The sequence below is a fragment of the Dioscorea cayenensis genome, chromosome 10 (assembly GCF_009730915.1).
Source record: "Dioscorea cayenensis subsp. rotundata cultivar TDr96_F1 chromosome 10, TDr96_F1_v2_PseudoChromosome.rev07_lg8_w22 25.fasta, whole genome shotgun sequence".
Classification (NCBI taxonomy): domain Eukaryota; kingdom Viridiplantae; phylum Streptophyta; class Magnoliopsida; order Dioscoreales; family Dioscoreaceae; genus Dioscorea; species Dioscorea cayenensis.
The window spans coordinates 2,560,966-2,584,444 of NC_052480.1; the positions used below are offsets into that span (position 1 = coordinate 2,560,966).

Below are 23,479 nucleotides of genomic sequence, written 5' to 3' on the forward strand. Positions count from 1 at the left end.
TATTGCCTGTGTTTGATATCTCCATTATGCCAATAATCTTGCAATGCTGTGTTAAATATATAATGATTTTGATGAATCACTGTGTCAGATAAATAACTTTATAAACATTTTTTTTTTTTTGTATTTTGGTGCTCTTTTTTCAATAAATTAGCTGCTACATTTCTTAAATTAAAAAAAGAATTTAGATAGAACAAAGGTTACGCCGAAAAATTCGACCTCTTGCGTGGATTTTAAAAGTAATAAAAAGAACAATTTTGAGGACTCTGTCAAGAGGTTCTCCATGCTTCTCCACTCTCAAATTATTTTTTGAAGAGAAAATAGTTGGAAATTTTCATTTGTGTTAATTCATTGATAATGTTTCAATTCAATACAAATTTTTAATTTTAGTTTAAATGATTTTGAATTCAACCAAAGTTTTTAATTGTGACTAAAGATGTTCGTAGTTCTTATGCTTAATTTAATTCATATATGTGAATATGACTAACTTACTATTTGTACTTGATGTCTATTTTTCAACTTCATAATTTCTATCAAAACACTTATAAAATATATATTAAAAAACACTCTTAACTTTTTTTAGTTTTCTAAAAATATATTTAAGTATTTTCATATCCTTATTTATTATGTATCATTTTTATTAAAAAAATAAAAGTATGTATATATATTTATATATGTATGTATGTATATTGGGTCGTTTACAGCTTTTTACACCACTTAATGTTTAGAATTCAAAAGATATTTTAGTATCAACAACTATACTCATTTGAAAAATAAAAACTAAACGTAAAAAATCACGTATAGCTTATTTGTCTTAAAAATGTTTTGTTATGTGTTAAATATCCAATACGTGTAGTATAATGCACTGAATTTATATAATAAATTTTTATTAAAATTGAGCTAAAATCATTTGCAACCTTGGAAATTTCTCGTTATGTTTAACAAAAGATATTCATTTTAATATTTGAAAAGGATTTATTCATTTTCATTATATATTCATCTAATACATATATATTTTAACAAAAGATGCAAGTGACTCATTTGTTTCCCTACATTACTTGAGAAATTAATGTTTTATTTTATATACTTGTTTTTTGTAAAAATAACTTAGTTACAAAAATATTTATATCTTATCTAATATATATATATATATATATAATGACTATGTTTTGGCTTTGTTTGCCAAATGAAATAGTCCATGATTTCAACCAAACACTAAATTTATCTCTTATAGGTTTTTTTTCTCAATATTTAATTATTTAAATTAATATTTTTAATAATTAATTTTAAAAATATTAATGTTGGTAATAAATATTATTATAAGAATATAATAAAAGTTTAAAATATTTATTTTGATTAATATTGATTAAGTCAGCGTTTGAAAAATAAAAAATGAAAATTATATATCTCGGATAATTGAAATTATTTCTCATGCTCCCGGCAGCTCATTAACATATTTAATGAAATAATATTGCTTCTAAAATTATATATTTAATTTTTATAATGATATATAATTCTTTTTTGTCTTATTATTATTATTTTATTTATGTTCAATAATTTTATAGATTTAATGATATACACAGCATAGAAACCCCAAATATGTTTTTTTTCTTATGTCTTTTTTATATGATTTTATTTATGTTCTGCTATTAAATAGAAATATTATTAAAAACAATGAAAAAAAACCTCATTTGAGCTTCAATAAAAACAGATAGGTTTTAGATACTCTAATGAACTTTTAAAATTTTAAGAATGTGTATATAAGTTTTCACAAATCAACTATCATCCAAGTTTTGTATAGAAACCCCAAATATGTTTTTTTTTTCTTATGTCTTTTTTTATATGATTTTATTTATGTTCTGCTATTAAATAGATTTAAATGCATAAATATTATTAAAAAAACAATGAAAAAACCCTCATTTGAGCTTCAATAAAAAAACAGATAGGTTTTAGATACTATATTGAACTTTTGAAATTTTAAGAATATGTATATAAGTTTAAACAAATCAACTATCATCGAAGTGTTGTTTTTGGTGGGCTAGTTAAATTTTTTTTCAATATTTCATCAATTTAATTAGAAAAAATTTATCTCTCCATCCTAGAAAAATCACTTGAAACACAACTGAAAGCTGAGATCTCATCTGAGGAGTCACACAAGATCTTTTTGTGATTAGTGAACTCATTTATGCTCGTGAGGTTTCATAGTGTTATAAAACGTAGAACCGAATAGAGCAGATCACAGTAGCAAAAAATAAATAAAAAAATAATACTCGAAAAGTAAAAAGACACAAAAGATATTACGTGAAAAAAACTCCTAAATAATTAAGGTAAAAATCATGGACAAAGATAGAAGAATTAACTACGTGAGAAAATTTCAAGAATTATAAACTCTTTTTAATAACAAAGAGAAAAACTATTATTCTTTATTTTAATAGGATAAATACTAACTCTCTCAAAAATATTTTCTCACTCTTCTTTTCTCTTTAATTTCTCATTTTTTTCTCTCTCTTCTTTTCTCTCTACTGTGTTGAAAAATGAGAACTTCAGCACTTATTTATAGGAGAATGTAAAGTGCTTTTCACCTACTAAGCCACCAAATTTGACTGCCTTCATCCTTTAGTTTATGCATGCCATTTGATTAAGCCGTTGCTTTAAGCAAATGGTTTGGTGAGCCATTTTATTAGTGGGATTGGTTTTCGACTAACACAGGCTCTATTAGCATGAGGTCATATGTGAAAAGTTGAAAACTTGAAATCAGTTTGATGAAGAAAAGTAAAATTATGATTTTATATAAAAATTTATTAAAAATAAAATTATAAAAGCTTATGGGTCAAAGGTTACGGTGGTGAATCAGTGATATGCAACTTTCATATGGTCTCACTAGGCCTTTGATTTTTTTTTTGTTTGAGTCGCCCTGTATAAAAAGCTAAAAAAAAGTTCTAATATATATATATACTTCATCTTAATTCTATGCCCAAATAATACTATTCATTCCAGTTTTTTTTAGTGGCCATTTGGCTTGCTGTGGTTGGCAGATAAAAAGTTATTTTTTTAATTGGTTGATGGTTGCTCTTCTAACCTTAGGTCTCCAAAATTCCCATTGAGTTTCTCTCTCCTTCTCCGCCTCCATTATCCACCTCTCCAATAGCCTCCATCTCGGTCTTCTGCTCCTCCTCTTCTTCCCCTACCGCTGCTCTCAAGCTCACTGATGAGTTTTTTGATTAGAAGGAACCCCGGCTTCAGAAGGCTTTTTTTTGCATATGAAGGAGTTAGATAAGGGAGCGATTGCCAACCCTGATGAGGGGCGGATCCGCATTTGCATTCTCCGGAAATGAGAACTTTCTCATGAACTTGCCAGCCCTTCTCTCCATCCGCAGGTACTTCCTATCCTCCTCTTCTTCATCTCTCTTTCTCTCACCACTAATCACAAGCACGTTCTCATCCTCAACATGGACCTTGATCTTCCCTGGCTTAACCCTAGGCATATCCTCCTCATAGACGTAAGATCAAGGGAGTTCCTTCACGTCTGTTGGAGTCATGGTCTTATCCAACTCATCAGGGATGCCCATGAGATGCTGCAAGGTGGACATGAGAGGTCTCTCCAAGCCCATCACCAGGTCCATTGCTTCTCCCAATCTTTTTTTCTTCTAATGTTGTTGTTGTTGTTGTTGTTGTTGTTGTTGTTGTTGTTGTTGATTTTGCTCTTCTCTTTGATTGAGTTGGATTTCATCGATGATAGAGAATTAGGGTGAAGAAACTGTTCTCCGTCTAGGACTTCTTTCGGTATGCTGAGGCCGAAGGTATGGATTCTGTCTCGCTCCAATGAACTTTGGTTTGGATTGCATTTTGAATTAAATGAGTGTGATATGTGTCCATCGGCCATTAGTTTCTCCATGTCATCTCTTTCTCCATTATTCTTTGCTGGGAAACTGATTTCTATGACGTACTCTAGAACCCCATCGGCGGTGGCAAACTGTTATGGAATTTCAATCAATTAAGGAACAGAACTAAGAGCCTTGAATTCAGATCATAGTTTATTGAGAATCCTCTCACAATTCAGTCACAAATCATCAGAATGTTCAAAGGAAATATAATTTCTTTCAGAGATTGGCAAGTTCCACAAGTTTCACAGCAAATCAAAGAATAGAAATTCTAGGAACAAACAGAGAATCAATCTAGAAATTGACAAAGAAATCAGAAGACAATGGGAAGCTAACTTCCCTTCCGATCCATCGTCGGAGATCCCCGCCGAAGCTCACCGGAAACCACAGACGAATAGGATTAGACCCTAACCACCTTCAGACCAACGATACCCCTTCTCCTTTCTCTTCATCCCTTTTTATATCCTTTCCAGCTGGCATTAACGAACCTTCTCGCAGTTTTCCCGATGTCTTCTCTTCATTGGTCCACGTCATCACCTGTAACAAACTCCTTTAAACGAGAGTTCCTCTATTTGATTCTCTGGCCACATCCACCAATGGCTGCTTCGTTTGCTATGTCTCTCCCTTGAATGTCATTACAATCTGCTGATGTGGAAGGCAGCATCCTCCTCACGTGCCCTTTATTTGAAACTCCATCACTTGGCACCAGCTTCTCTTGCTCCATTACAATATCTTCCCCATTTAAATTGGCCTTGTCCCCAAGGCCAGGAAATTGAGATTTAATCCATTCCCAATCCTCCCAAGAATTGTCACCATCCTGACACCCTTCCCATTGAATCAATGCCTGAATACACACTTTCCCATTTCGTAATACCTGTCTGAAATTGAGAACTGCCACAGGTTGTAAGAATGGACCTTCAGCAATTGATTTCAATGGAAGAGGTAATGTACTTGCTTGTGCCAAAGGATCTCCCTCACATTTCCTTAATAGAGAAACCTGAAAAACTGAATGAATACAACTATCTTCTGGTAATTGCAATTTATAAGTAACATGTCCAACTTGTTGAATTATTTGAAATGGACCAAAATATTGCATACTTAGCTTCTGATTCTTTCTCAAAGCTAGAGAATGTTGCCGATAGGGCTGAAGTTTCAAAAATATCTAATCGCCCACAGAAAATGAAACTTCAGAGCGATTCTTATCAGCAAATCTCTTCATCCTAGTCTGTGCCTTCAAAAGGTTCTATTTCAATTGATGCAAGACCTTGTCCCTTTTCTGCAACATTACTGTAACATCAGAATTATCTTGTTCACTTGAAGTATAAGAAATCAGAACTGGAGGATCCCGGCCATAGACTATTTGAAATGGAGTGAATTCAGCACTAGACCGGTATGAGGTGTTATACTAGTATTGAGCCCACGGTAAAAACTCAACCTAGACTTTGGGATTTTCAGAAACAAAACAACGGAGATATAGCTCAATACATTTATTCAATGCCTCCGTTTGACCATCTGACTGTGGATGGTATGCTGTAGATCTTGATAAAGTAGTACCCATAGACTGAAAAAGATGATGCCAAAATATGCTGAGAAAAACCTTGTCTCAGTCACTGATGATACTCCTACGAACTCCATGTAATTTGACCACCTTATTAATGAAAGTGTTAGAAACAACAGTACTAGAAAAATCAGCTTTGAGAGGCATAAAATGGCCAAATTTAGATAATCTGTCAACAACCACAAAGATAACAGAATATCCTTTTGATATTGGCAAACCAACAATAAAATCCATAGTCAAATCATCCCATATCTGTTGAAGAATTGGCAAAGGTTGAAGAAGTCCAACAGGGTGAGTATGACTTGCTTTAGCTTGCTGACAAACCATACAAGCTTTAACAAATTGCTTAACATCTTTACGCATTCCTAACCAATAAAATTGTTGAGCCATCCTCATATAAGTCCGAAGGGTTCCTGCATGACCACCAAGAGGTGTACAAAGAAATTCATGTAACAATTGAGTTCTTAGCTGTTTATCATCAGGAATAACCAATTTCCCTCTCCTCCATAATAAATTCTATTGCCAAGTAAATGTAGGATCCGTATTGGTATGTGACTGAATTTCCAGAATTTTGTCAATACAAAATTTATCCTGTTGTTGAAGTTGTTGTATCTGAGATTGCAAGGAACAACTTGAAATTGATATGTGCATTTGGAAACACCTAGATAATGCATTAGTTGCCAAATTGTCCTTGCCCGGTCGATACTCAATATTGAAATTATAGCCCATGAGCTTTGGAAGCCACTGTTATTGTTCTGGAGTATGAATATTCTGTTGCCCAAGATGTCTCAATGCCTCCTAATCAGTTCTAATGGTAAATTGATGGCCAAACAGGTAATGTCTGAACTTAGTTACTGCTTCAGTGACTGCATGCAATTCCCTTACATAAGCTGATTTTCTTTGCATTAAAGGAGTTAATTTCTTCGAGAAATAAGCTATTGGATGATTAGCTTGACTCAAGACTGCACCAATGCCTATCCCAGAAGCATCTGTTTCCAACATAAATGGCCTATTGAAATCAGGTAATTTCAAAGCTGGATCCTCAGAAATTTTTCTTTTCAAATTCAAAAATGATGCTGCTGCTGCAGAACTCCACTAAAAACAATCTTTCTTTAACAAGTCAGTTAAAGGTTGAGCATGAAGGGCATAATTCTTAATGAACCTCCGATAATAGCCACTAATCCCCAAAAATCCTCTCAACTGTTTAACATTTTGAGGTTCAGGCCATTGTAAAATAGACTCAATTTTAGTCTTGTACATTTGCACACCATTAACAGATACAATGTGCCCCAAATACTCAATTTGGAACACCCAAAGCAACATTTTGAATATTTTGCAAACAGTTTATGTTGTTGTAGTGTCAGAAGGACCTGCTCTAAATGCTCCAAATGACTATCCAAGTCCTTACTATACACCAGAATATCATAAAAAAAATATAAGAACATATCTGTGCATTGTAAACTTAAAAATTCCATTCATTAGAGCTTGAAATGTTGCTGGGGCATTTGATAATCCAAAGGGCATCACCAACCATGAAAGTGCCCATGATGTGATCTAAATGCTGTTTTATGTCTATTATCAGGATGAACTAAGACTTGATGGTAACCAGATCTTAAATCTAGTTTTGAAAAAATTTGTGCACCATGCAATTCATCCAACAATTCATCAACTGTAGGTATTGGGTATGCATCTTTAATAGTCAAGGCATTCAATGCCCTATAGTCTGTGCAAAATCTCCAAGTACCATCCTTCTTTTTCACCAACAGAACAGGAGATGAATAAGGACTTATACTATGATCAATTATGCCATCCTGCAACATCTGATTTACCATGATTTCTATCTCATTCTTTTAACTGTGAGAATACCGATAAGGTCTCACCTTCACCGGTTGTGCCTCAGATTGAAGAATGATTCTATGATCAAATTCCCTGGATGGAGGTAATCCTGTAGGTATAGAAAATACAGCTTGATATTTGAGCAGCATTTGTTGCAATCTGTCTGGTATATCAATAGGAAATTGAAGTTGTACTTCAGAATGAACAAAAGGATCTACTGAAGATATTTGACAGAAAGACTCCAAATTATCTTCCTTAACTGACAAAGAATAGCAAACATAAATTGCCTTGGACCTACACAATCGATGCAACTGATGAAGAGATGCCATATGAGTTCCAGAATTCTTAGTACCATTAATAGTGAGGAATTTGCCATCATAATAAAATTGGATGTATATATCTTTGTAATTCATAATATGAGATCCCAAGGTTGACAATCAATCAGCACCCAAAATAATTTCTGCACGTTCAATAGGAAGCAAATACACTGGAAGTTGCAACAAATGGCTTTGTACTTGAATTTGTAAGTTCTGAATCATGCCTTCAACCTGTAAAGCAGAACCATCACCCACTAGAACTTTGAAAGGAGGACTTGGTTACACATCTAAATGTAAAAATTTTGCCAACCTAGGCTGCATAAAACTGTCGTCACTGCCCCCATCCAATAAAATTTGAACTTGATGCCCATTGATAACCCCAGTAAATCTCATAGTGCCAGACACAGGAGCACTGTTCATAGCAATCAATGAATGTTTAGTGGAAGATTCCTCGAAAACTATAGGATGTTCAAACCCCACAGTAAAATCAGCAGTAGGAATAGTAACTGAATTAGCACTAATGCCATCTGGAACCTCTTCATCAGTAATAACATCCTCATCCCATTGTAACAACAACAACCCTTTATTTGGGAATTTATGAGTAGGAGAGAATTTTTCGTCACAATTAAAACACAAGCCTTTGGCACGTCTTAATTGCATTTCATTAAAACTGATTCTCTTAAAAGGCTGAGAAGAACTAGGGGACCCCGATGTGGTTTGCTGAGTAGTACTCTGAACATTCTGTGAATTTACCCAAGATTTAGGAACAACAGAAATTCCTTGATTTGGCCTAAAAGAGCTATTGCTACCATGAATGTCTGGCAGAAAAACAGCATGTTTAGAAGATCCTTTAACAACTACTGAACATTTATCAGTGTATTTGTCTTCATACAATCGAGCTAATTGCATAGCTTGAGGTAATGACTCAGGCTTTAAAGGAATGATATCCCTTTGAATATCTTTCTTCAAACCACTAATGAAACAAGTCAACAATGCTTTGTGTGACATTCCTTCCATTCTATTTGCCAATGCAATGAATGTATCATAATATTGAGCGACAGTGCCATCATGAGATAAATTAAACAAGGCATAACCCAGATCTTCATAAACATAAGGTCCATAAGCAAATTCCAAAGCCTGTAGAAAGTGAGACCATGAGACAAAATACCCATTCTTCTTCATCATCTGATACCAAGGATAACTGGTCCCTCAAAATGTATTTGAGCAATCTTGAGTTTATAAGGATCAGTAATATCAAAATACTCAAAGAATTGTTCAGCTTGGTATATTCACTGCAGCACATCGGAACCATCAAAACGGGGAAAATCCAATCTAATTGCTCTCATATGAGCAGAAGGAATAGCATGACAGTCCTGTTCTTCTCCAATCACTGCTGGTTGAACTGATGTTGAAGTAGTCACATTGTCCTACAACTGAGTGTGATTATTCTCTAGAATTAGAGATAATCGAGAGAGAGCTTGTTCTACCAAATTCACACATTCATCACGCTGATTCATGGCTGCCAAAAGTCTCTCTTCGCGTTGATCCATAACAATCATCATAGTATCCAATCGGGTTGTAATATCCTTCATACGCGTGGATTCCGCCATGAAGAAGAACAAAATATCCCCAGAGATCAAACGAAAGCACCAAAATGTTATGGAATTTCAATCAATTAAGGAACAAAACTAAGATCCTTGAATTCAGATCACAGTTTATTGAGAATCCTCTCGTAATTCAGTCACAAATCATCAGAATGTTCAAAGGAAATAGAATTTCTTTCAGAGATTGGCAAGTTCCACAAGTTTCACAGCAAATCAAAGATTAGAAATTCTAGGAACAAACAGAGAATCAATCCAGAATTTGACAAAGAATCAGAAGACAATGGGAAGCTAACTTCCCTTCCGATCCATCATCAGAGATCCCTGCCGAAGCTCGCAGGAAACCACAGACAAATAGGACCAGACCCTAACCATCTTCAGACCAACGATACCCCTTCTCCTTTCTCTTCATCCCTTTTTATATCCCTTTCCAGCTGGCATTAACGAACCTTCTCGCAGTTCTCCCGATGTCTTCTCTTCATTGGTCCACGTCATCACCTGTAACGAACTCCTTTAAAAGAGAGTTCCTCCATTTGATTCTCTGGCCACGTCCACCAATGGTTGCTTCGTTAGCCACATCTCTCCCTTGAATGTCATTACAATCTGCTGATGTGGAAGGTAGCATCCTCCTTACGTGCCCTTCATTTGAAACTCCATCACTTGGTGCCAGCTTCTCTCGCGCCATTACACAAACCTAAGATGCTATGGTTTTGCCATCAGTTTTTGTATATTTTTATTTATTTGTGTTTTTTTTCCTTTGTTTTGGTTTGTGATTGAGGTTTGGGATTTGTTTTGTTTAGGTATTTCAATGAGAATTGGTGGCCTTCGTCTTCGGTGTTTGAGGATCCTCCGGTTGAGAGCGCAGATAAAGAGAAACTGATTGATATTTTTTAGGTCAAAAAAAAAATTTCCTATTTCCATATAGTCTCATCTCTTATTGATCTGCCTTATTATGAGTGGTTTCAATTTAATAAGGTGAATGTGTGAATCGTTGAGAAGTTTTAGTTCTTTATTTTGATTTGAATGTTGATTTTGTTAGGATTACATGTATTATGTGAATTTGGATGAGTGTTTTGAGTTTATTGAGGATATGTTGATCAAGCACGGGCCTATCGATGGGTTGATGGGATTCTCTCAGGCAGTGTTTGAATTTTTCTTTTTTTTAGAAATTAGGGTTTAAAATTTATTGAAAGTTTGATTCGTTTTTCGATTTTGGTGTGAAATAGGGTGCGATTTTAATTTTTTATAAATTAGGTATTTTAATCATTGAGAAGTCTGAGTTCTTTGTTTTGATTTGAATGCTTTTTGTTAGGATTACATGCATTATGTGAATTTGGATAAGATAAAAAAATGAGTGAAAAAAATAGGTAAGTTGTTATCGTTGAGTGGATTGACTTGGTGAATTAAGTTATGCTTGTAACTATGTAAACAAACGTAAAAATGTAGAAATGTTTTTGGTTGTTCGCACCTTTATCACTATATGTTTGTGATGTCCATTCGCCAAATAAACATTACCAAATAAAAAAACATAAGGCCTAGATATTGATGGGAAAAGCTATTCACATGGACTAATTTTAGTTTTTTCCTTTATCTTATAAAATATTTTTCAAATATTATCCCCTCAAATATCTTCCTTCCCAACCCTCATTTTTGGTGGGCATTTGTCACTCTCATTGGTGTCTTTTTTTCAAACCTGAATTTTGAAAATTGTTCTGATTTGGTTATTTTATTTTGTGAGCCTAATAATTGCACCCAACCCCAATTATTGTGCCTTTTTAATGGTAAATTAAACAACCACCAGACACCATCCTCATCTCCATCTTCGTTTACATCTTCATCTGCGAGCCTCTTCCCCTACCAAACCATCCTTCCTATTGACGATTGTAATTGTTTTTATTTGTTTTTGTGTAATTGTGGCATGCTCTTCTCAGTTTGCATCCATATTGATGAGGAAAAGGAGAGGATTTTCAGAGGAGTATGGAACTTTTTTGAGGGAGTTAATATGTCCAAACATATGTTGAAGCATGTCAAGGTTTGAATTTTTTTCGTATTTTTTTATTTCAATCCCCCTTTTGATATTTAATGTAAAATTTGGTTTTGTTGATTTTAAGAGAACCTAATACAATAGCTTTTCTCTTCATTTAAGTTGATTTGAATTTTTTTACTTTTTCCTAAAATTTGATTTTATTACTTTTTTTTGTTTTGTTTAATAGAGGTATAAGGTTAGAGAGAAAGAAGAGTTCGAGAAAAGTACTATATTTTCTTTATTTTTCCTATTATAATTTTTTCCCCTCATAATTAGTTTTGAAGATTTAATTTTGTTGGGTTTTTTTTTTTTAGATGCAGAAGAGAAGATGATTGAGAGCCATGTATTTGGAGAGGTGGCGCGTCTCTCAGCTTGCAGAGCAATGTCCTTTTTGGATTTTTGTTTCTACGTTGTCTTTTTATTTTTATTTTATTTTATTTGTTTATAAAAAATGAAGCTTCACTGGAAGATCAAAACACCCAAATGAATTCATTGAATTTCTCAATAATCTTAATTTTTTTATTTAGATAATATTTTTTTAATTATTTTCTATTTTAATTCTTTTATAAATGACTGTTTGTCATTATTATTCTGCTATGTAAATAAGTTTTCTATTCTAATGATTGAGTTTATTGGTTCATGTGATTTATTTTTTAGCTATTTGTTTAATAATACTTATCTCTAGGTTTGATCACAATAAGTCTATTTATGTCATTCATCTTGCACCATATTATAACCATGAGGACACCGAGTGCAAATCCAACGATAAAAAGTGATGATAATAGTAAGCAAGGAATTTTTTCTGTTTTCAAATATTTTTCAGAAGATGTGAACAAGTTGATAAGATTTCATAAAGCCACAAGCGAGGAGAACAAATTGGGAAAAAAACAAGCATGGAGATTTTTTTCACTATTTCTAGAAGTTTATTACCAAATAAAAATATATATTATAATAAAAATCCTAGGCTTAAAAGCTTTCCAATAATTTACTAATTGAGGAAGGCTAATAAAGGCACATCATATTGTGGGTCATTATGTTAGAATAAATAATACACATAATATAATCCTTCCAAAAAAAAGTGAATGCTTAATAAATAAAAAAAATAAAAAAATTAAAATATTCGCTATAATTCATACAATTTTGAAAATCAACATTTAAAAAAAGATTTAATTAGTAAAAATAATTAAAAAAACTAAAAGAATTTGAAACGAATGACCACATATGCTTTGTATTGAATATTTAATTCTTATGTTTGACAAGATTAATTGAATAGTCTTTTTTCCCCATAATTTTGTCTTAAGAATATATAAATAATAGAAATATTGGTTTCAGGTATATTTCAAAATTTGACAATATATTTTCTACACTAAAAATAATTTTAAAAAAATATTACCGATGCCTTCTTTGATATAATCTGTACTGTTGTAGAGATATTCACTCCCTTTCATATTTCATATGATTTAAAATTTACACACTAATATAATTTTGAACTTTTATTTGTTATCAAAAGATTATTTGAATTATATATATATATATTGGGCCGGACTAAAGTGCGATCTAAAAAATTGCAATTGTTTATTAACCCTTGAACATTCAGTTGATGTAAAAGTTATGAAATAATTATAACTAATTGTTAAAAATTATATATATATATATATATATTCATATATAAAAAGATATTGGCTTACAAGAGTTGTGTTAGTAGTCATTTCTCATTCTGATACAAACCATAAATTTAGTATATTATACATACACCTGCTATTAAATTTTTTCCCCCATTTTTTTTTATTTTTTATTCTTGCCATAATTTTGGCCATCAAAATAGTTGTGATATAATGCACATGTATGTATTTAATCATTTAATTGTTTTCCTATAGAGATTTATGGGTTAATATTACTACACTTGATCAAACATCTAAGTTTCTCTTGATTTTGAACACTATAATTTAGATTTCATGGTTCAAAATCATTAAAATATGGAATGATATATATACTTTTTTTTTCCAAAAGTTATGAAATAATAATGTTGTTTGATTATCTGCTTGCAAAACTTATGACTTTCCAAATATTTCCAGATTGTAAAACATATGGTTTAAAGATAATAAATCCCCAACAACATTTAATAAATTACGTTATGAACATAATATATTGTTATTAAATAAATTTCCATTACCTATAATATATTGATCCTCGCCTAATGTATTTATGAGCTATCATTAAAATATTTGATAAAAGGCAACAAATCATCATCATTATAATGTTAAGTTCAAATTAATGTGATTAAAAAAAATGTTTCAATAAATAAAATAAAATTATATTTATTACTATTTTTTATCATGCGTTGATTAATTACCAAAAAAACACACACACACACACATAAGAGATAAAGATATGACGCAAACCTTTAATTATGTTATGAAAAATTTATAAATATCACTATTACAAACTTCTAATTTAACAGCATTTACTACTTTCTAAATATATATTCTCATGTCCATTTGTAAAAAGTCATCTTAATACAATCCAAATTACCTAATGTATTTCAATAAATAAAAAATGAAAGGTACAAATACATATATATATATATATATTATAAAAGTAAATAAACCACCAATTTATTTATTAAATAAAGAAAGTACAACATAAGCTAATAATAAGAAAATCACTCAAAAAAGAAAATATAAAACAAAACAAAAAAAAATACCAAAACAAAAGATATTACAATCACAAAAGACAATACACTTCACATAAACATCCACACAAAAGCAAAAGAAAAAACAAATAAAGACAAAAATGCATTGGCTAAATCCACCTCTTGGTACCAAACACCATGAAAAGAAGGAAGCGCCTAAGGTACTGAATAAAACATCTGAAAAGCATTAATTCAAGTGCATATCTGCACAAATCAGAGCAATAACAATATGAATAATTTTGTTAATACTTCCGAAACAAAAACACACCTTTAAAAAAAAAGAGAAAAGATACAAAAAGGATTACATCATTGTTATCTTAGCACTTGAACCATAATTAAAAGAAATTTATCTTTGAATATATTGTATGAACTATGTAATAAAGTTTGAATAGAAATATATAGAGAATGAAACCTTAAAAAAAAAGATAGAGTGTCAGAGAGAGAGAGAGAGAGAGAGAGAGAGAGAGAGAGAGAGAGAAGGACAGAGATATGATAATGATGACAGATAGAGCAGAGAGCACAATTAAGACAACATGGAATGATTCTTTCACCATTGTTGATTAACTATGCTCTCTCTCTTTCTCTCTTCTGTCATTTTCTCCATCTTCATCTTCATCGTCTCTTCATCATACCATCACTATACATCCCGTCTCTGTGCATTATAATCACCTTACAAAACATATCAAAACAAAAAATGCATAATATTTCATGAAATGAATAATCATTTAGGTTTACATACATACATTTTTCAAATCAAAGCATATCATATCATATATATATATATATACAAAAGATTAATATATATATATATATATGTGTGTGTGTGTGTGTGTATGTTCATATATATATACACGAAAGATTAATATATATATATATATATGTGTGTGTGTGTGTATGTATATAAGAGAAGTATGAAGAACACAATAATCCAATCTTTTTCAAATAATAAATAAAATAAATTTATATTTCAAGGGGAAAAATATAAAACAATAAAAGATCAAGCATAATAATATATTGATATTATGATAGCCTATAATATAATATATTTAATTAACTTATACTAATATGTAACCATACATTATATAAATTCTATTTATTATATACTTGACTTATGAAAGGAAAATAAATATACCAAACCACTCAAAACCAAATAGCACCAGCTCCTTTCAACATAGGAATAAGCTTGCTAGTGACATGAATAGTTATGAGCCGATTCAAACCCCCAACCAATTTTTCCCCAATGAATATCACTGGAAACAATGGTGCAACCAAAGTATTATCATCTTCACTAAGAATTCTTCCGAGGTTATGGATTAATGTCATCCTCGCTACAAACATTTCACTAACTTCATATATTGTTGGATAAGCTTTCAATCCTTCCAACAATCTCTGAGCAACATAACTCATGTAACAAGCTCTTTTGCCTACAATCACCACCATACTTCCCTTTACAATTGATATCAAACCTTCTTCTTTGATTACTGCCATCAAAAATTGCTCCATCACTATCTCTCTCTATTAAAGAGTCTCAAATGTAACATAGGTGGTTGTTCCCATCTTATTCATTATATAGTATAATATTATATATATATATATATATATATATAAAGTAAATTATTTAAATATCATTAATACATACTAATATTACCAATATGTTATGCCCTTCACTCATAAAATTACTTCAAATACATAAAAGAATAACATTAACAAATATTTGTGTATGTAAAGACAATTAAATAATAATAATAATATGAAAACAAATAACCAAAATATATCCCAGAAAAAAAATATTTATGTTCTTAAGATAGTATAAAAATATATGGAAATAAATTTAACGATATTTCAAACCCTATTAAAGAGTCTTAAATGTAACATACAACTATGTCAAGTATAGAAAATAATAAACTTAATCAAATTCCCAATGTAAAAGGCAGTTAAAAAATTAAATATACTCAAATGATTTTTTGAAAATCTAAGAAAAAAAACACTAATTCTGCTTTTGTTTTTACCCTGATACAAACCACGTCTACTTTATCTTTCATCATCTAATTTTAACCTCATAAGAAAATATAGTTCACTATAATAATATCCTACTGCTCTCTCTCTCTCTCTCTCTCTCTCTTCATTTATTCAAGTCACTGTTAAGAGATACAAATCAAACAAAGAGAATCTAAACCTAGCCCCTAATTTCTCCCTAAAAAATTAATATCACATTTAAACAAAAGATATGATTCAAATAATTTAAAATAGAAAAACAAATCCTAGGCCTAAAACTATATATATATATATTCCACTATAATAATATTATCTCATTCATATATTCTACCGCTTTCATCCGCATCCAAACAAAAAAAAATGATTTAAACATTTTTAAATAAAGAAAAAAAAAACCCTATCAAGAGACACAAATCAAACTAAAAAAATCCTACCCTCGGGCCTTAAGTTCTTCCTAAATAATTAATGTCCGTTTGACATGGACAAAAAGTGACACATGTTTTTTAAAATTATGTGTGCAAAGATATCTTTGCCACAAACCTGATGGTGGGCGGGTTCACGATATGGATGACAGTCGGATGGAGACTATCCAGTCAATGGCAATGCCCAATTTTCCAGATTGCTATCCTTAAACCAGTCCTTACTAAAAAAAATTATGTTATAATTTATTCATGTATAAATAAATTTTTAGTAAATATATCTTATCTTTCAAAAAATGTAAGTTATCAACAAATAAAATATTTATTACATTTTGAGAAATTCTATTTGTTTTGAAAAAATTATTTAATCTACGAAAAAAATATTTGTTTTGAAAAAAATAATTTAATCTATGAAAAAAATATAAAAAAATTATGAATAAATAAAATAATATAAAAAAATATAAATTGCATGTATATATATATATCATATCTTTTATATTCCATTTTTTTAGTTGAAATATACTATATCACCATGTAATTGTTATCTAATAATTCAACAAGCCGCATTTAAAAAACAAATTCTATTAAAAAATTATTAATCAAAGTTCATGAAATTAATACTTTCCAAGCAATATATATATATATTCCCTCTTTTATACTAATTTTCCCCCAAATTATTAATTTTTTCTCTCATCATTACATTACACATTATCACTAATAACAACCATCTAATGGAAAAACTGATTTTATAAACATTTAACAAAGTAATTATTTTTTTATATATTAAACTATTTTCAAAACTAAACCAAATCTTTTCTTCTTTTAAGAATACCCAAATATTTATTTATTTTTATATTACAAAATCTACAAATCTAAACCAAAGCATATCTGCTATTCTTTTGAGAATACTTGACAATTATAATATCACTGATATCTCTGAATCTGATATGATTGTGATCATAAAGGAAATCTGCAAGGTACACATCAACATACCCATTAAAAAAAGTTGAGAAATTTCCAAGAACATTGATGTTTGAGTTACATAGAAAATATTTTCTTTAACAAAACCAAACCTATACCTTCAACATTCCATCAATTTATATTTTTAGTGGTTTTCTTTTGTATGGTTTTTAATGACTGCATAAATTTAAGAAATAATAATATACAAATTTAATAATTAAAAATCAACCCACTCTTTCAATAGAATCAATTAAAGAAACTTAAGGAAAAAAATTGATTAATAGAATATGATTAGTCATTTCTTGGGATATATTGTCATCAATTGTTTCTTTTGTTATTTTTTTGAAAGATTTTCTTTAAAAAATAGTGTATTATTATTTATGGTCATTGTTTTTCCAATAACATCTAATAACAACTTTATATATCTCGTATATAAAAATCTGATTAATTTAGTGTTTTATGTTAAAAAAATCTAATATTTTTATCATTAAATCATCAATATCAATTATATGTCTAAAAATATAGTATTAATGCCACAATTAAAAAGCGTGCCGACCAAACACATCCGTTCTTAAAAAAATTCCTCCAAAAACATATATAAAAAACCACTAATAATATTAAAGATTAAATAATTATAATAAACATATATATATATATATAATAAACTATTTAAGTTGAAAATACAAATAGATTATATTTTTATGATAAATTAAACTTAAAAATTTAATAATGATAAAAAATTTATTGAATTTATTAAATTAATATTCTTAAACAAACTATTTAAATATAAAAATTAATATTATTTATCATATATCATATATGTCTAATTATAACTGAAAAACTTTACAAAATATCATATTTTATATTAATTAAAATCTTTCATATATATATATATATATATATATTACAGTAACTAACATAAATCTTATATTATTTTCTATAAGTTCATTAATCCAGCAATCAATGAGATTAATAATTTTAAAATAACTTTAAAATATAAATATGTATTAATTTATGTTACAATTAATTAAAGTTTATTAATAAAGAGCGAAAAACATAAAAAATAACTCTTATAAGATAAAACAAATACAAAAATTTCTGTATTACAATTACATAGAAACCAGTAACGATATAGCGCATGTATACATATACATATCTATATATTAGATATTTTCTAAAGCAACATAATTAAGAGGTTTCTGATTGTTACATCAATAAAATATTAAAACAATTCTCCTTTTAAAATTTCATTACATATCACACTAATTCAAGAAAATAGAAAAACCTAAACACTATAAATATTACATAAAATATGAAAGCAAATTAAATTCATATTTCCATCTACAACCTTGATCGCAAAACTCTCTCACAAATTCATCTTCATCTAACCATCCATTATAAATATCATCATTAGCCTTTCAACCACATAATTCGTTGTCACATTCCCATGTTTTTTTTTCCATCCATTTACCTTCTGCACTCCATATTACATCTCTAAAAAAAATTTCTACATCATATCGGCAATTGTTTATTATATAATTACCTGATCTTTTGCTCTCTATTACTTTTGAAACTTTATCTACTTTTTCATTAGCAACCAAATTCAACATTGTCATACCAGAATTACGTGTTATCTCATCTTTGTACAAAATAATCCCTGCTGCGTAGCGTGCAAGCAAATAACCTTTAGAAGCTGCATTTTGTAAATATTGGATGTGTGAATACATTTTAAACTCTATACTTTCTATCTGCAAAACAATTTAAAGAACAGTTCAATATTAATACTATAATATATCTAAGATTACAAAATATTGAAAAAATAAATTTTTAACCAAGCCAAGTTTCAAACAAGCTTCTATATTTCCACTTGATGCACAATTTTGAAGAAACATAATATATTCTTCTATGCAAAGAAACCATAAATTATCTATTCGCATTAACTGACCAACTCTCCGACTTTTAAATACTTCATAAAAACTCTTACAACTGCAAAAAACTTATTTCATTACTATTGAATTATTTATTTTTAAAAAATTCCTGTGAATTAATACAATTACCATGAACGCAAAATTTGGAGATAATGGAGAGAGTTACAAGATCTTGAAACTATGTATCCAAGGATTTCTTCAAGTGTATGTTGAGGAACTTTCCTTAAAAAGTAGCTGCAAGATTGATCTGCCATTCTAAGGAAAAACAATAATAATAAAAAATCACATACTTTTAAAAAAAAACAAAGGAAAAGCTAAGGTAAGAAATACAAGGAAATACATAAAAATAAATAAATAAATAAAATCCTAAATTATGAAAAGAAAGCTTACTAAAAAAATAACGAGAATAAAGCTTGGCCCATCAATGAAGATTTCCAATCAAAATTTCTTTGAATCCTGTCTAAAAACCAAACCATTGACAACTGTAATAAAATAATAATAATAATAGCCAATATTTGTTTCTATTAAAAAATTAAAAATAATTAATTTTGTCAACCCATGTCATTCATTATATAATAGAATAAAAAAATTTTAAATTTTTTTTTAAACATTTATAAAAACAATTTTTATAAATAAATAATTTTTTTTGCTAAAAAAGCATAAATGCTATCTAGAAAACAATGTAAAATTTTTAAAATTAGTAAAAAATCAATTTTATTTTGTTAATATTGATATATTCTCTTAACAAAATATTTCCAGCCTATATCAAATCATTATTAACATGAGTATGTAAAAAAAACTTGCGATATAAATACTATATTACTTTTTTCTTTTAATTTGTTTCTATTATAAGAAAGTTGAGAAGTGAAAATTGAGTTGAAGAACTTCACACCCTCAATCTATGACAAAAATATTGGCAGCCTTTACTTCTTCAACCTTGCAAACTCTCTTCCGAGTAAACTCCATGATTGTATAGAGGACTATAATTGAATTCCAACAAGCAAAGAAGACTAAAAAATTGATGATTTGAAAAGAGTACTTTACTTACCTATTTGCACCATAACCTAATAGATGTTGTGAAAACAAAGAAGTGTGTATGTTAGGAATGAAGCATTGATAGTTGGAAGATATGGATATAAAAAGAAGAGGACTTGCTAACAATGGCAGTGGAAGCAAGAAAAGTGATGATGTCCTTTAATGCCATCCATTGTAAATTAAAGATTTTATAAGATTTTGTGTGCATGACCATTATTCTCTAAAAAACTATTCAAACTAAAGGTAGTTTAATGGTTTCCGTAATTTTTATATCTTTATATCTTTTAAAACAATAACTTTTTGATGCTTAATTGTCTTTGTATTTGAAAACATCCTATATTTAAAAATAGTTTCATGACCGAAAGGAACAAATACTAATACATCGGAAACATCAATTTATATAATGATGTATAATAAATTATATACATATAGATAGATATAGATAAAATGTTATACTATATAATGAATAAATGTGGATAATAGGTTTATGTGCTACATTTTCAAAGAATACACTTGTCAAGAAATTATAAACACCTATATTTCTTTTTAATATTATTTAAAATATTTATTTTTATTATATATATATATATTTATTTATAATTTGAATAGATAAGTGACAATGCATAATAGTTAAAGAAATTTTCACACGCATCACCAAGCATTCAAACTTAAAAAGATCGCTTTATCAACCCCTTGATTTAGAAACCCTTTTTCAATAAACAAAACATGTCAAATTGTCCAAACTATCCAACATACGTCTCCCTAACACCAACGAACTCATGAGATTTCAAAAATGTAAAAGAACAGTTCTGTTTCTTTCAAATAATAAAATACAAAAACCATAACCTTTATATGGCGACTCCAAGACTTTCATTTCTCTTCAAAAGAATGAGTTGTTTTTCCTTAACTATTTTTAAAGCCATCTCGCTGCCTAGCAAAGGATTTGCTGTGTCTTATTTAATTTTCATTTTGCAAACTCCTTTCATTTTAAAATGTAAGTGATATTATAAAATAGTCAAAGCGTATATTTATTAATCGTTCTTAATGCAAAAATGCGTTAATTATATAACTTTTTGATTGATATAATTTATAGTACTATCTTTTGCAACTTTTTAATGATATATTCAACCCGCAGCTGCTACGTGGACGCGAGTATTTAACTCTAGTAACTATATATTAAAGTTATCCCCATTAATAGCCGAGTGCTCTCGAGCTTTCTCCAGGTAAGTAGGATATTTTGATGCAAATTTTCATTCAGTTTTGGGACTTTTCATTATAGCAGCTTAAGCTTGATTAGATGATTTTTATTAACTTAATCTTAATTAAATAATTACAAGAAACACATATCATATTATTGGAGAGAACCACAAAATATCGGTCAAAAGATTCTTATCGGGTTTTTATTAGAAAACGCGCGCACTATCCGACTATATGCGTTCGTGAGAACGCTCGCTAGGTAAGCATACGATGCAACACATGATGCAACGCTTCAGGACGAAATTCACGATCTGCAGCATGGGCTCGATCCCATTCTCTCTCTATATATAACTTATTGTTATATTATATGTTTATAAATAATTGGTATCGTTTTGCATACACATATGTAAATATAGGCATGGATTTTGTCTATTTTAATTTTCATCCTATTATTGTTCATATATATATATATGTATACATATACATGCATAATTTTCGTATTTTAATCGGTAAAAGAAAGAACATAAATAAATAAATATCTATTGTGTGATTAATATTGTCATACTTAACTATATATATATGATGTTTTCATTATTTGATATATTATATTATTTGTTATTATTTGATTAAATTTATCCGGCTGGAAGTTATTAGTGTCTGCTGGTTTTCATATTGTTTAAAGTGATTTTATTTTGTACAATTTATTTCTTTTGAGAATTTGCACTCGTAGATGAAGCTTATATAGCATAAGCACCAACATCGCTGCCGAGTATACATAATATTAATCTTAGTGATTTTAGTTTTTATAAAATTTGTTTTGGTTTTTGATTGGCATTAGTTTAATGAGTCCACACCAACTCTTTCTCTCTCAAATACAAATAGTAGTTTTCCTTTCTAAAAGATTCTAAACAATAAATATATAGATTTATTGTTTAGTGTCTTCTATATGTAATGAGTACAGTTATGTATATAATTTTATTTTGTTATATATTTGGTTTTATATCTCTCTCTCTATATATATAGAGTATTTGTTTCTCTATTTATATACCACCTAACCCGCCTTTTTACGTGTAGATATATATAAACACACAAACTACCTAAATGCCTCCTTATGGTGTCGTGGCTTGATTTTTGATTGACCTATATTTTATTTATTTATTTATTTTTGAGTTAAGTGGATCACACACCACTCATCTTCGCTTTTCCTCTGAATACGTGTGCAGATAACAGGTTATATGTCAATACTAATAATATTATTATTTGCTTTTATTTTTCTTAATTTTGATTTATATTGTGGACATATATATTTGGACATAAACATGATTTTGTATATTTTAATTTTTTATTAGATATATTGTATTTTTATTTTAAATTTGTTTTCATTGTTTTTCTTCTATATATGATTATTATTATTATTATTTTGTATTTTTATTTAATTTATCTAATAATATTAGTGTTTAGTTTTTCTTTTGTATACTAAGTGTTTTTATGATATGTATTATTAGATGAACCCGTGAGCGCTAAACCATGGGCATCTCACAGAGCGGCTTGATGGTAGAAAGGGAGGGAGATGTCCTAAAAGCCCAAAGAAACATAAAAATGAAAAATAATCCAACAAAATAATTATTTTAAATGAAAAATAATGTATTAATATAACCAAAATTTGAATACACATATTAAAAAATATATAAAGTATAATTTAAAATTTTGTTATTACCGATAAGAAATATAGGATTTTTCAATAATTCAACTAATAAGAATACATCTCAAGTTTAGTATAAAATATGGTAAAATTGATCCTTCTCACTATAAACAACCAAACTATTGTTTATAAAAACTTTGTTGTTTCACTCTTGGCGTATAGTATGATATGTTAAGTCTCACGATCGATTCAAACTTTTTAAATTACTAAAATTTCGTATATAAGATATTTATTTTATTAAAATTTTGAAATTATAGTAATTTTTAAATTAAAAATAAAATGTGACTGCACTAGTTGAGATTTTGAACTTGGGTGGGTCAAGAGATCATATACCT

The 23,479-nt window shown here is 29.1% G+C and overlaps 1 protein-coding gene across 1 annotated transcript; it reads right to left on the reverse strand.

Annotated features, from left to right (window-relative positions):
* Window positions 1–15,048: 15,048 nt before the first annotated feature.
* LOC120270796 (monothiol glutaredoxin-S5-like) lies at window positions 15,049–15,411 on the reverse strand. Its single transcript, XM_039277862.1, has one exon. The coding sequence runs from the start codon at window positions 15,409–15,411 to the stop codon at window positions 15,049–15,051; it is 363 nt and encodes a 120-aa protein (XP_039133796.1).
* Between the last annotated feature and the right edge of the window lie 8,068 nt (window positions 15,412–23,479).

Coding starts and splice junctions, on each gene's coding strand:
- LOC120270796 (XM_039277862.1), bottom strand. CDS start 15,411: ATGGAGCAATTTTTGATGGCAGTAATCAAAGAAGAAGGTTTGATATCA.